The sequence below is a fragment of the Tachyglossus aculeatus genome, chromosome 10 (genome assembly GCF_015852505.1).
Source record: "Tachyglossus aculeatus isolate mTacAcu1 chromosome 10, mTacAcu1.pri, whole genome shotgun sequence".
Lineage (NCBI taxonomy): Eukaryota > Metazoa > Chordata > Mammalia > Monotremata > Tachyglossidae > Tachyglossus > Tachyglossus aculeatus.
Genome location: NC_052075.1, coordinates 28,264,628 through 28,277,921, shown reverse-complemented (window position 1 = coordinate 28,277,921; position 13,294 = coordinate 28,264,628). Strand labels below are relative to the sequence as shown.

The 13,294-nt window shown below is 43.0% G+C and overlaps 1 protein-coding gene across 1 annotated transcript in view; it reads left to right on the top strand.

The window, feature by feature from the left end:
* The window catches only part of LOC119932843 (TBC1 domain family member 12-like), a 106,415-nt gene that overhangs the window by 69,760 nt on the left and 23,361 nt on the right, over nt 1-13,294 (top strand). Inside the window, exons 7-10 of the mRNA XM_038751962.1 lie at nt 648-754; nt 5,673-5,753; nt 8,602-8,727; nt 9,414-9,508. Of these exons, the coding sequence (XP_038607890.1) occupies nt 648-754; nt 5,673-5,753; nt 8,602-8,727; nt 9,414-9,508 (409 nt within the window). The remainder of the gene's footprint in view (nt 1-647; nt 755-5,672; nt 5,754-8,601; nt 8,728-9,413; nt 9,509-13,294) is intronic.

Sequence of the window (13,294 nt, the reverse complement as noted above, 5' to 3'; positions counted from 1 at the left end):
GTGGCCTTTAGACATCTCAGGCTGCTGAATAATCCTTGCCATGATACAGTTGACCGTGCCTGCTTTTAACTCACACCCACCTCCTGACCCTAGGTAAAGTGCAAGTCTCTTTCAAGGGAGAATTCCCGATGTGTTTATAGGCTTTTTTCCCCCTTTTTCTTTCTCTCTCCCTTCCACACTTGTACCCACCCTCGGAACCTGTATGACAACCTATGGGGTCTGCATCGCTACAGGACTGGACCAGTCCAACACAGGGAAGACTCCAAAGGTTGGCTTCTGAACTGTAGCAGGTTCCTGGGAGAGAGAGGAGTCCGGATGTTCTCAGAGCCTCTCTGGATTTAATGGGTGTGGTTTGGGAGTACCAAGGTTGATGCTCTTGGTCTTCAAGTCTTCCTCAGCTTACTACTACTTTTCTGTTTTTTCTGCCTGGAGGAGTCAGATTATCAGTATTGGCCCTCTAGAATACATGGAACTTGGTACTCCTCCCAGGCCCAGGCTTGCTAATGTGATATCAAAATATCACATAGTTGATTTCCCGGTGCCCTCCCCGACTTTCTTGTCTTTAAAATCATGCCATTATCTCTTAGTCCAGCTTTGTTTCTGTTACAGAATGTAACATCTTTTTTTCTTTTCTTTTTAAATTCTAGGCGTAGTACACGAAGAGTTCGAGAATTGTGGTGGCAGGGATTGCCCCCTAGTGTTCGTGGGAAAGTTTGGAGTCTTGCGGTGGGAAATGAACTAAATATCACTCCTGGTGTGTGTGTGTGTGCATGTGTGTTTGTGTGGTGTGTGTGTTTTTTTTCAAAGCTAGTCCATTACAATTAGCCTAAACTCCTTTAACTGGCTTACCTGGTGAGCACTGGTGAAACTACCTGTACCTACCAGTTCTAACTTCCCATCAGTGGTGGACCTGCTCACACCTACATCACGGGGTTGATTGTTTCCAGAGAAGGCACAGGGAAACTGGGGGAGTCCACAAGAAAGGCTAGAAGAGCAGGCCTCCCAGCCTTGGCAAAGTAATGCCTGTGGCATGTCCTTTTTTAGCTTTTTCTTTTTCCTTCCGACTGACAGTAGAATCACTGGGGCTGGGGCTCTCCTCTAGGCAGTGGATCAACCTCTGCATCTTATAATGGTGAGTTACTATTCTCCCCATCTTGAATCTGTTTTCTTTGAACAGATAATACAGAGTGAGAAAATGTAATATAAAGTGATTGTGACAGTTAAAGAAATTGTCACTTCTTTCACTTCACTGTCAATTTACTTCTCAGTAGAAGTAAATGAGAGGAAGCATGGAGAGTGAAAATTGGCTTCTCTGATGTTGTTGGAGGAAACTCAACCAGCAGAGTTAAAACAGGAAAACAAGGCTTTAGAAGACTACTCACTGATGAAAGACATTACTGCTATTATTAAGACGGCAAATAAGATTGTGGATTCTATCAGCTGAGGTACTGAAAAGTACAATGCAACCTCACTGATAAAAGGATTTATGGTCTAGCAAACTGCTGCATTCAGCAACTGATTTGAGCAATTTGAAGCATAGAGTTGGTTTGTATCAGCAATAGCTGCATAAAAACCAAATCTGCAGAAGAAAAATCCACTAAAGGAAAGGTCTTACTCTGATTTATCTTGTCTTAATGCAGTTGGGTCTCCTCCGACCCATAACGATGCCATCAATCAATCAATCGTATTTACTGAGCGCTTACTGTGTGCAGAGTACTGTACTGAGCGCTTGGGAAGTACAAGTTGGCAACATATAGAGACGGTCCCTACCCAACAGTGGGCTCACAGTCTAGAAGGGGGAGACAGAGAACAAAACAAAACATATTAACAAAATAAATAGAATAGATATGTACAAGTAAAATAAATAGAGTAATAAATGCGTACAAACATGTATACATATATACAGGTGCTGTGGGGAAGGGAAGGAGGTAAGGCGGTGGGAGAGGAAGGAGGGGGCTCATTCTGGGAAGGCCTCCTGGAGGAGGTGAGCTCTCAGTAGGGCTGGGACACATCTCTCCCAGAATGCCCCATTCTTCATTTGCAGTCGTTCTGGTGGTGTATCCACAGAGTTTTCTTGGTAAAAATATGGAAGTGGTTTACCATTGCCTGCTTCTGAACAATAAACTTGAGTCCACTCTTTCTCATGCCATTGCTGCCCAGCACATCGTACTCTAATGCTTGTACTATAATCAGCATTGGTTAATCCTTTACTTCCAATTTTTTTAAATGGTATTTAAGTGCTTACTGTCTGTCAAGCACCATTCTAAGCGCTGGGGTAGGTAGAAATAATTTAGGTTGATCCAATATTGGGTCAAATTTGGGGGTAGGAAAATGGCCACAAAAATAAGAAAATGGGAAATATGACCTAAGAAAAAAAGTTAAAGAAGCTAGTTGTAACTACCATTCCTAGCGTGGTGAAGAAAATAAATAAGACCAACTGTGGTATTGGTTAAGAACTTACAGTGTGTCAAGTGCTGTGCCGAGCCTGGGGTCAAGATACAAGATTATCAGGTTGGATACAGTCCCTGCCATATGGGGCACAAGATCTAAGTAGAAGGGAGAACAGCTGTCTTACCCCCTTTTTACAGATGAGGAAACTGTGAGGCACAGAGAAGTTGTCACAAAAGCAGACAAATGGTGGCACCAGAATTAAAGGCAAGGCCCACCTCTCTCATTCAACCCACATATTCAGTATGGCTTCAAATCCTGTCAGTTCTACCTTCGCACAATTGCTAAAATCCATTCATTCATTCATCATCAATCGTATTTATTGAGCACTTATTGTGTGCAGAGTGCTGTACTAAGCACTTGGGAGGTACAAGTTGGCAACATATAGAGACGGTCCCTACCCAACAATGGGCTCACAGTCTAGAAGGGGCTCACAATCTAGAAATCCACCCTTTCCTCTCCGATTAAATGCTACCATGTTGATCCAACCACTTATCCTATCCCACCTTGATTACTGCATCGGTCTCCTTACTGCCCTCCCTGCCTCATGTCTCTCCCCACTTCGGTTCTTACTTCACTCTGCTACCCAGATCATTTTTCTACAAAACCATTCAGTCCATGTTACGCCATCCACCAGTGGTTACCCATCCACCTCTGCATTAAACAGAAACTCCTTTCCATTGACTTTAAAGTACTCAGTCACATTGCCCCCTCTCTGATTTCCTCTCTGATTTCCTACTCCAACCCAGCCTGTACACTTCGCTCCTCAAATGCCAGCCTACTCACTCATCTTCAAACTCGTATTCTTGCTGCCAACCCCTCTCCCGTGTTCTCCCTTTGGTCTGGAACTCCCTCCACCTTCATATTTGACAGTCAGAGCCTTTTTAAAATCACATCTTCTCCAGGCGGCCTTCCTTGCATAAGTCTTTATTTCCTCTTCTCCTACTCCCTTTGGTGGCTTTGCATTTGGATCTGTACCTTTTCTTTGCCCCACCCCCAAAGCACTTATTCACTTATATTAATGTGTGTCTCTTCCTCGACTGTTGTCAGGGACTGTGTATACCACCTCTGTTATATTGTACTCTTCCAAGCTTTTAGAACAGTACTTTGCACACAAGTACTGTTTACCCTCAGTAAATTAGAGTGATTGGTAGGTCCCCTGACTTCCAGGACCATGTTGTTTCAACTAGGTCACAAAGTGGGCAAAGGCAACTAAAAAACCATTTTCAATAGTTCTTTTAATTAGTTAGCATTTACTGAGTGCTCATTATGTACAGAGAGCTTTATCAAGTTACTAGAGGCATGCTGTAAGGGTGAAAGATGCAGCCTTTGCTTTCAAAGAGCATGAGGACACAAATTTGGTTTAAGGCAGGCACTGATTATTAATTTACAGTGGGAATAAGTACAAATATAGATAGAACACGGAACAGCAATCCTACGTAAAGGAAAATAAAAAAATGATGCAAATATAAACAAATGGCATGAATAATAGTTTTATACATAAATGCTAAGGATGGTCAATGAGAAGAAATGATCAGAGAAGGCGAAATAGCCAGGAAGTAACATGGTTTTGCAGATTCGAAGATAGAGGCAACAATGGTAAGGTTTGAGTGAGCCAAGAGCAAGGTACAGTTGGTTGGGAGGTTAGCTTTTGGGAGGAGCAGAGAGTCCAATCAGTCAGTATTTGTTGAGCATTTGTTGTGGTGCAGAGTACTGTATTGGTCAGGAGCTTCTGACTGATATTTAGCGGTAGCCACGGCAGTTTTTCTTAAATGGTACTTAAGCATTTACTGTGTGCCAAGGACTGTACTAAGCTCTGGGGTAGATACTAGAAAATCGGATTGGACACAGCCCCTGTCCCACATGAAGTTCACAGTCTTAATGCCCATTTTACAGATGAGAAACTGAGGCCCAGAGAAGTTATGTGACTTGCCCAGGTCAAACATCATCATCATCATCATCATCAATCGTATTTATTGAGCGCTTACTCTGTGCAGAGCACTGTACTAAGCGCTTGGGAAGTACAAATTGGCAACATATTTGGCAAATTGGCAACAAACAGCAGACAAATGGCAGAGCCAGGCCCATGCTGTATCCAACAGGCCATGCTGCTTATAGGAGAGTGACACAAAGCACCCTAAGTCGTGTTTTAGAAAGGTGATCCAAGCAGAAGTGTAGGATAAGCTGGAGGCAGGAAGGCCAGTGAGGAGACTGATGTACTAGTCTTAGTCTGGAAAATGTAAGAGCATGACCCAGTGTGGTTGCCATATGGATGGAGAGAACTAACTAACTAATACTGTGGAGTAAGAACTAACAGGATCTAGAAATGGGAATCAAAAGTAACTCTAAAGTTGTGAGCTTCTGGGAGAGGAAGCTGTTTAGAAGAGTGGGTTTAGGAGGGAGAATGGGACTTTTATTTTTGCCATATTAAGGAAATATGGGTTTGTGAAAAAGGATACGAAATAGCTGTTCTATGTCTTGACTGACTTGAGGACAGAACAGGAGAAAAGGTGCTTAGATTTGAGCCAGTAGATAGGAAAATTTGTTGTGGGCAGGGAAGGTGTCTGATGTTATATTGTACTCTCACAAGTAGCACAGTGCTTTGCACATAGTAAGTACTCAATAAATACGATTAATAATAATAATAAATTAGAATAATCTTCTGGAGGAGGTTGTGAGATTTTAAAAGGACAGGAAAGGTAACCCTCAGTCATGGATTGGGTTTAGTCCTGAAGTGGAACATATAATCTCAACTTTATTCCCCCAAGCATCCTTTGAGGCCGCTTTTGACATCAGAATCCTGGGTTTCTTATTCCATTTTTGATGCTTTGATGAGTTAAAACTAATGTCAGTGATTCACTGAGGTCCCTTTCATTATACATAAATTACATAAATTTGGCTTTCAAAATTGTAGTGTAATAGTTTAAGGAGACACCAAAGTGGACTTAAAAAGACACAAGAGAATCTTCCTGTCAACGTTTTTCTGTGTTCGACATTAGTTCAACTTCAGTCTAATTTCAACGAGGAGGGTGAAAGATTCAGATACATCAACAAGGAACTTTTTGGCCAACTGCTGCTGCTAAGGAGGTTTTGCTTATTCGTGGATGCTCAGAGACCTGCGATTAACCTAAATCGTTGCTAAATGAAGCCAAATATAAACATATCCCATTATTTTAATGTAGTCCCAAGGTTTTTTTGTTTTCTTAACTGTTTTTCTTTTACAGAACTTTATGAAATCTTCCTATCAAGAGCCAAGGAAAGATGGCGAAACTTCAGTGAAGCAAGTTCAGAAAATTGTGTGGAAGGTGTGTCTCTGAGGACATGTCAGATGTTGGGTAGATTTTTTTTTTAACGTATTAGCCTATCAAAAAAATTACAGTAGTCTGCCTAAAATTCAACCAGTTCGTCATTCCCCAAATTCTCTTCCTCCCAACTTCCCCATTAATGGCAATGTCACCTCCCTAGATTTCACGTCCCTATAGCTTCAGTTCATCTCATGTGAGCTCATTGTCGGCAGGGAATGTCACTGTTTCTTTTTGTATTGTACTTTCCCAAGCGCCAAGTACAGTGCTCTGCACACAATAAGTGCTTAGTAAATATAATTGAGTGAACCTTCACAGCATCACTAAAACCCACCCTTTCCTCTCCAGTCAAATGCTACCATATTAATCCAGGCACTAAGCCTATCCCACCTTGATTACTGCACCAGCCTCCTTGCTGACCTCCCTGCCCTTGTCTCTCCCCACACCAGTCTGTACTTCACTCTGCCCCCTGGATCATTTTTCTATGAAACCATTCAGCCTATGTTTCCCCGCTCCTCAAGGACCTGCAGTAGTTGCCCATCCACCTCCGAATTAAACGAAAACTCCTTACTATCAGCTTTAAAACACTCAGTGACCTTGCCCCCTCTCACTGATTTCCTATTACATTTACAGTAATGTCTGTCCTTCCCTCCTAGATTGTAAACTTTTGTTGTGGTCAGGGAACATGTCTGTCAACTCTCTTAAATTGTATTTTCCCAAAGGCTCAGTACAGTGCTCTGCACACTGTAAGTACAGGCCTAGGAGTCAGAAGGACTTGGGTTCTTATCCTGGCTCTGTCAAAGTCACTTAACTGCTCTGTGCCTCAGTTTCCTCATCTGTAAAATTGGGATCGAGACGGAGCCCTATGTGGGACAGGGACTATGACCAGCTCAATCGGCTTGTATCCATCCCAACGCTTAGTACAGTGCCTGGCACATAATTAGTGCTTAACAAATACCAAAATTATTAATTATTATTAGTAGTAGGGCTGATTAATTAATCTGCCCCTGCACTTAGAACAGTGCTTGGCACATAGTAAGCACTTAATAAATACCATTAAAAGATGTTTTTATTTGCCTTTCAGCTTCCCTCAGGTCTCCACCCACAAAATCCCCCTTTAAAAAATTCTTTCAGAACCAAGTGGAAAAAGTAACCGGTAATTTTGCTACTAAGTGCCACCTCAGCTATTTTGCTAATAAATATCATCATTATTATTATTATTAATTTCTAGATATATTTTGGACTTTATGTAGTGTATCATTAAGGAGATACTTTTTTGCAGCTGCAGCAATTTAGCGGTTCAGATTGCCTAGAATAATGAACTCACTCTTACACAGTGTGCCAAATCATAGATTTTATTAGGAATACACGGACAATATAACTGAGGGTGGAAATAGAACAGAAAAATGCAGATACATATAAAAGCTAAGATAATAATAATAATAGTAGATAAGTTATATATCACCAATTCGGGAGAGCACCTACGTCTGGTTTCAAGGCTGGGGAGTCCCAGTTACAGCTTCCAGAGTCCTGAATGGGGATGTCCCGAGCAGAACGTCTTCTCTACGAGTGGGACTCCGAAGAGTAAGGGACTAACATGGGACTTATATTGAAAATTAGACAAAGAAGGCACTAAGCCAAGTACCAGAGTTATTTGCCAAATTGTTGTGTGACCTTAAGTGGTGATAATACTGGAGGACTGCCCAAAGAACTGGCTAGGTTCCCCGGACAGTCACTCCCTTCATCAACATTTTGCAGGATTCTAAGTGTCCTTGGGCTCCCCCCCAGGGGTTGCGGCCACAATCCCCAGGAGTGCCTCGAGGATATCCTTTTAACTTTATTCTTGCCTGGGAGTGCAGCCAACACTCCAAGGCAACAACAAAGTCCAACAGGTGGTCACGCTTAGACTGTAATAGGGAAAATCTTAAATTGATTAACCCTTCATGTAGTCATGTAGATGACAGCCTAAGAAAAACACAAAGAAATAGACCTTTTTTATGTTTACATCATTTAAAAATATATTAATTTAGCAATTCTCAAATATTCACCACTATTATAGTCCAGAACAATATAATAATAATAATAATAATAATAATAATAAGTATTATTCTCGTGGTACATATTACATGCTTATTATGTGCCAAGCACTGTTCTAAGTACTGGAGTAGATATAAGTTAATCAGGTTGGACACAGTCCCGGTGCCACATGGAGCTTACATACTTAATCCCCATTTTACAGATGCAGTAACTGATGCCCAAAGAAATGAAATGACTTGCCCAAGGTCATGCAGCAGACATATGGCGGAGGCAGGATTAGAACCCAGATCCTTCTGACTCCCTGGCCATGCTCTGTCCCCTCCGCCATGCTGCTGCTCAGTGTGAAGTAACAGCCCCTCATTTTTAGAAAAATCCCAACTCCAGTTTAGAGGGCAGAGGCCCTGGAGCCACCTCTTACAAGAGAGTACCTCCATTTTGGGGCCGGGACCAGTGGTCCTGTCAGAAGCAGTGAGACGGGGCAGCACCAACAAAGAGGAGAAATATGGAAAGTATATTTTATTCTCTGTCAAATAAACCTCAATATCCACAGGAATCGTGACTTTCCACAGAGACGCATCCATTTCTCCCAAACGTTCAACCCAGAGTTTCAACTTTCCACCCACTGTCCATGTCCAGGGCTCTCCTGCTCTGGATCAGGCAGAGTAATGACACTCTCAGAACAGTGTCCCACTTACCTCCTGTCCTGTAGCAAATGTGATTTCCTTATTATTTGACCTCTAACCTGTCAGGATCTATGCCCCCAGTGCCTAAATATTTATTATTTATTCCTTCCCTTTGCCTTTGTCTGACTTAGGCAGACTCTCAAGTTGCATCCCTTACTGCCTGCTTCCAGATCTCCATACCATGAGCTGTTTCTTTGGAACGAGAGAGTACCCTCGATGTTACACTAAGTATCCTCAGATAGCTACTTTATGTCCAGGTAGCTTGAACCTTGAACTGTATTATTTGTGTTTCACCAAAGCCCTTTTAAAAGGGAACTAACCAGAACTGCATCTATGAAATTACTCCCAGCTCTGCTCTAATAACGGTTCTCAGTAATAATTTGGCCATGGTGTGATGAAAGAATTAGGGAACGTCTTCCCACACTTCAAGTCTGCAAAATGGAATCCACAAGTTGGCACAAGTAGATTTGGTATATGAAGAAGCCATTTTGTGTGTGATTCCCTGTGGTTCTTTTTCCATAAGCAAATGACTTCTTAAATTCTGTGATTCTTTACTCTTATTAGGGAAAAAAGTAACCTTTGTGATCCAATTTTGCTTTTAATAAAATAGTAATCCTTTACTTTGGGAAGTGCTTATAAAACTTAATTGTTATATCTTGGTAGTGAATTTTTGCATCCCAGAGGTAAACAAGTATCAATATAGTATGGTATAATAGTTAATTGGTTTTGTGTGATTTGGTAAGCATTCATCAGAGCTGGGAAGCAGCTCCTGAAGAAGTGGTACATCATCCAGTTTGGGTTCTCTTTCTTGTTAATTTTCCTTAAGTTGCAGTTATTTTCCCTTAAGTTGCAGTGCCACATCCCACTTGATTATTCAGCATGAATGAAAAAAAGAGTCCTTTGTGACTCCCAGGGGTGATCCTATTTTTCTATTTCCTACTAGATGGAGGTGTGTCCACTGCTGACCGAGAAGCTAGTCTGGAACTAATTAAGTTGGATATATCCCGCACATTTCCTTCTCTCTACATTTTTCAGAAGGTGAGGGGTTTTTTTAGCCAGCCTAAGAAAAGTGCTTTAATCTTGCCTAGCCCAAGGAGTATTCTTTAACAATACCTACAGGTATCTTGTCTGTAAAAAGGATATGTGGGGAAACTAAAAGGTAGGGAAAAATGTAAAGTCATAATTCTATTCTTTTATCCAGCTGAAAGATTTGTTTTGATATCATTATTACCAAGAATCTTACGATTCTTTGAAGTCAACTTGATCTTGGTAGGACATCTAGGTAGAGATGTTCTGAAGGCAGGAAGAAGTGCAAAACTGTAGAGTAGAAGAGAGGCCAGGCCAGGGGATGTAGATTTGGAAATCATCCACTCAGAGGTGGTAGTTGAAGCCATGGTAGTGAATGTATTCTCCAAGAGAGTGGGGTGTAGGTGAAAAATAGAAGGGGACTCAGGACTGAGACTTGAAGAACTCCCAGTTAGAGGGTGGGAGACAGGGGAGCCTACTAAAGAGACTGAGAATGAGCAGCCAGGGGGATAGGAGGGGAACCAAGAGAGGACATTGTCAGTGAAGCCGAGGTTGGTGTTAGCCTTGACTCATCTCTTTCATTCATTCGTGCATTTATTCAGTCACATTTATTGAGCGCTTAACTGTGTGCAGAGCACTGTAGTAAGACTTGGGAGAGTACAGTTCAATAATAAAACATTATCTGCCTACAGTGAGCTTACGGTCTAGAGTGAGAAGAGACACATTAATATAAATAAATTACAGATATGTATACAAACCTTTGGGGCTTGCAGTGGGGCAGAACAAAAGGAGCAAGTCCGGGCAATGCAGAACGGAGTGGGAGAAGAGGAAAGGGAGATTTAAGGAAGGGAAGGCCTCTTGGAGGATATGTGCCTTCAATAAGGCTTTGAAGGGAGGGAGAGTAATTTTCTGTCGGACTGAGGAGAGAGGGTATTCCAGGCCAGAGGCAGGGTGTGGGTGAGGGATCGGTGGTGAAATAGATGAGATTGAGGCTCAGTGAGAAGGTTAGCATTAGAGGAGTGAAGTGTGTTGGCTGGGTTGTAGTAGGAGAGTAGTGAGGTGAGGTAGGAGGGAGCAAGGTGATTGAGTGCTTTGAAACCAATGGAGAGGAGTTTTTGCCCTCTCCCTGTCTTTGCCATTATTGTAGATACCACAATCCTTCCTCCAAGTAATAATCCTGGTGTTGTCCTTGACTCATCCCTTAATCAACCTCATGTTCAATCTGTCACCAAATTCTGTTAGTTCTACATTTGCATCATCACCAAAATCCTCCCTTTCCCCTCCATCCAAACTGCTGTTATGCTGATCTAAACAATTATCCTATCCCGCCTTGACTCCTGTATCAGTCTCCTGCTGACCTCTCTGCCTTCTGTTTCTCCCCATTTCAGCCCACACTTTGCTGCCCAGATCATTTCTGTGCCAAATCTATCAGCCCGTTTTTCCACACTCAAGAAACTCCAGTGGTCGCCCATCCCTCTCCTCATCAAACCAGAAACTGCTTTAAAGCACTCAGTCAGCTGCCCCCCCCCCCACCCTTATAGATTTCCTACTACTGTCCAGAGTGCGAACTTCACTCCTCAAGGGCCAGCTTGCTCACTGTGCCTGGAACACCCTCTCTCTTCACATCTAACAATTATTCTCCCCACATTCAAACTCTTCTTGAATGCACATCTCCAAGAAGTCTTCTGTGACTAAGCTGTCATTTCCTCTTCTCCCACTCCCTTCTGCATCACCCTTGTAAATTGGATTTGCTCCCTTTTTTCACCCCTCCCTCAGCGTCACAACCCTTATGTACATATCTGTAATTTACTTAGTTATATTTACGTCTGTCTTCCCCTCTAGGCTGTAAGCTCTTGGGCAGGTAATGTCCCTACCAATTCTGTTTTATCAGTTGTAGCTATTGATGTGTATGCAGAGCCAAGGGAGAGTGCAATACAACGAAATGTGCACGTTCTCTGCCCACAAAAAGCTTATAGTCTAAAGGGGGAGACAAACACTAATATAAATCATGGTTATGTACATAAATGTTGTGGGGCTGATCGCGGGGGTTAAAAAGGAGCAAATCAGGGTGGTACAGAAGGGAGTGGGAGAAGAGAAAAGGAGGGTTTAGTCAGGGAAGGCCTCTTGGAGAGAATGTGCCTTCAGTAAGGCTTTGAAGGTGGGGAGAGTAGTTGTCTGTCCAGTATGAAGGGTGAAGGCACTCCAGTCCAGAGGCAGGATGTGGGTGAGAGGTCAGTGGTGAGATAGATGGGATTGAGGTACATTGAGCAGGGTGGCATTAGGGAAATGAAGCGTGTTGGCTGGGTTGTATTCGGAGAGTAGTGAAGTGAGGTGGAAGGGAGCAAGGTGATTGAGTGCTTTAAAGCATATGGTAAGGATTTTCTGTTTAATGCAGAGGTGTATGGGCAACCACTGGAGGATTCTGAGGGTAGGGAAACATGGACTTACATTTTTGTAGAAAAATGATTTGGGCAGCAGAGTGGAGTGGGGAGAGACAGTTGGCAGGGAGGTCAGCAAGGAGGCTAATATAGTAATCAAGGCAGGACAGGGTAAATGCTTGCATTAACTTGGTAGTAGTTTGGGCAGAGTGGGATGGGCTGATTTTACCGATGCTGTGAAGGTTGAACTGACAGGATTTAGTGATTGTCTGGCTACTGACCCTTTTCCTCCATCCTCCCTCTTCTGGTGTGGAACTTTCTGTCGCTCCATATTTGCCAGACCACCACTCTCCTCACTTTCAAAGCCTTAAGAAGGTCACATTTCCTTCAAGAGTCCTTCCCTGATTAAGCCCTCCTTTCCCTGGCTCCTCTTCTTTCTTTGTCATCTGAGACCTTGGATCTGTGACCTTTGGACATTTGATTTTCTCCCCACCCTCAATCCTACAGCACTTATGTATATACTTATATATTACAGATTATTCATTTATATTCATGTCTCTCTCACCCTTTGGACTGTAAGCTCATTGTGATCAGGGAACTTGTCTGTCAGCTCTGTTGTATTGTGCTCTCCCAGGTGCTTAGTTACAATGCTCTTCAGTCAGTCAGTTGTATTTATTGAGTACTTACTGTGTGCAGAACACTGTATTAAATACTTGGGAGAGTACGGTAGAACAATAAACAGACATATTCCCTGCCCACAACCAGCTTCCAGTCTTAGGGGGATATAGATATTAGCATAAATAAATTCCAGATGTGTATATGTCATTGCGTCTTTTTTGTCTCAGTGTTTTCTTTCTACTGAAAGAGGATCCTACTTGGCTACTTTCTTCACGTCTGTGGGGATGGGGGCCAGGGAAGGAGCAGTTGCTGGGGTAGGGAAGAAGGCAGGTGAGCGCATAAATCACTGTCAAAGCCGGGCCTGCCTGCACAGCCTGAGTCCAGGGCCGGGAGGGTGAGGAGCGGTTACCATGGGAACCCACCTAGTCACTGCTCCAGGAGGGAGCCTAGCGCCCACTCCCTTACCCTGTCACCAGCTCCCGGTGGGCTGCACCTGAGTGAAGATGGTGGAAACCAGATTGGAGGGGGTCAAGGACAGAATTGGAGGAGAGGGAGTGGAGGTAGTGGAAGCAACTTGCTTAACAAGGAGTTTGGAAAGGAATAGTAAGAAGGAGATGGGTTGATAACTAGAAGGTACTGAGGGGTCAAAGGAGGGCGTTTTTAGGATACGGCGTGTTTTAAAGCAATCGAGAAGGAGCCATTATAGAGTGGGTGGTGGCCAGGGAAGAAGATGGTGGTCAGGGAAGAAGGGAGGTGGACAGAGGGAATGGAGATTTTGAGAGAAGACAGGAGCCCTCCTCTT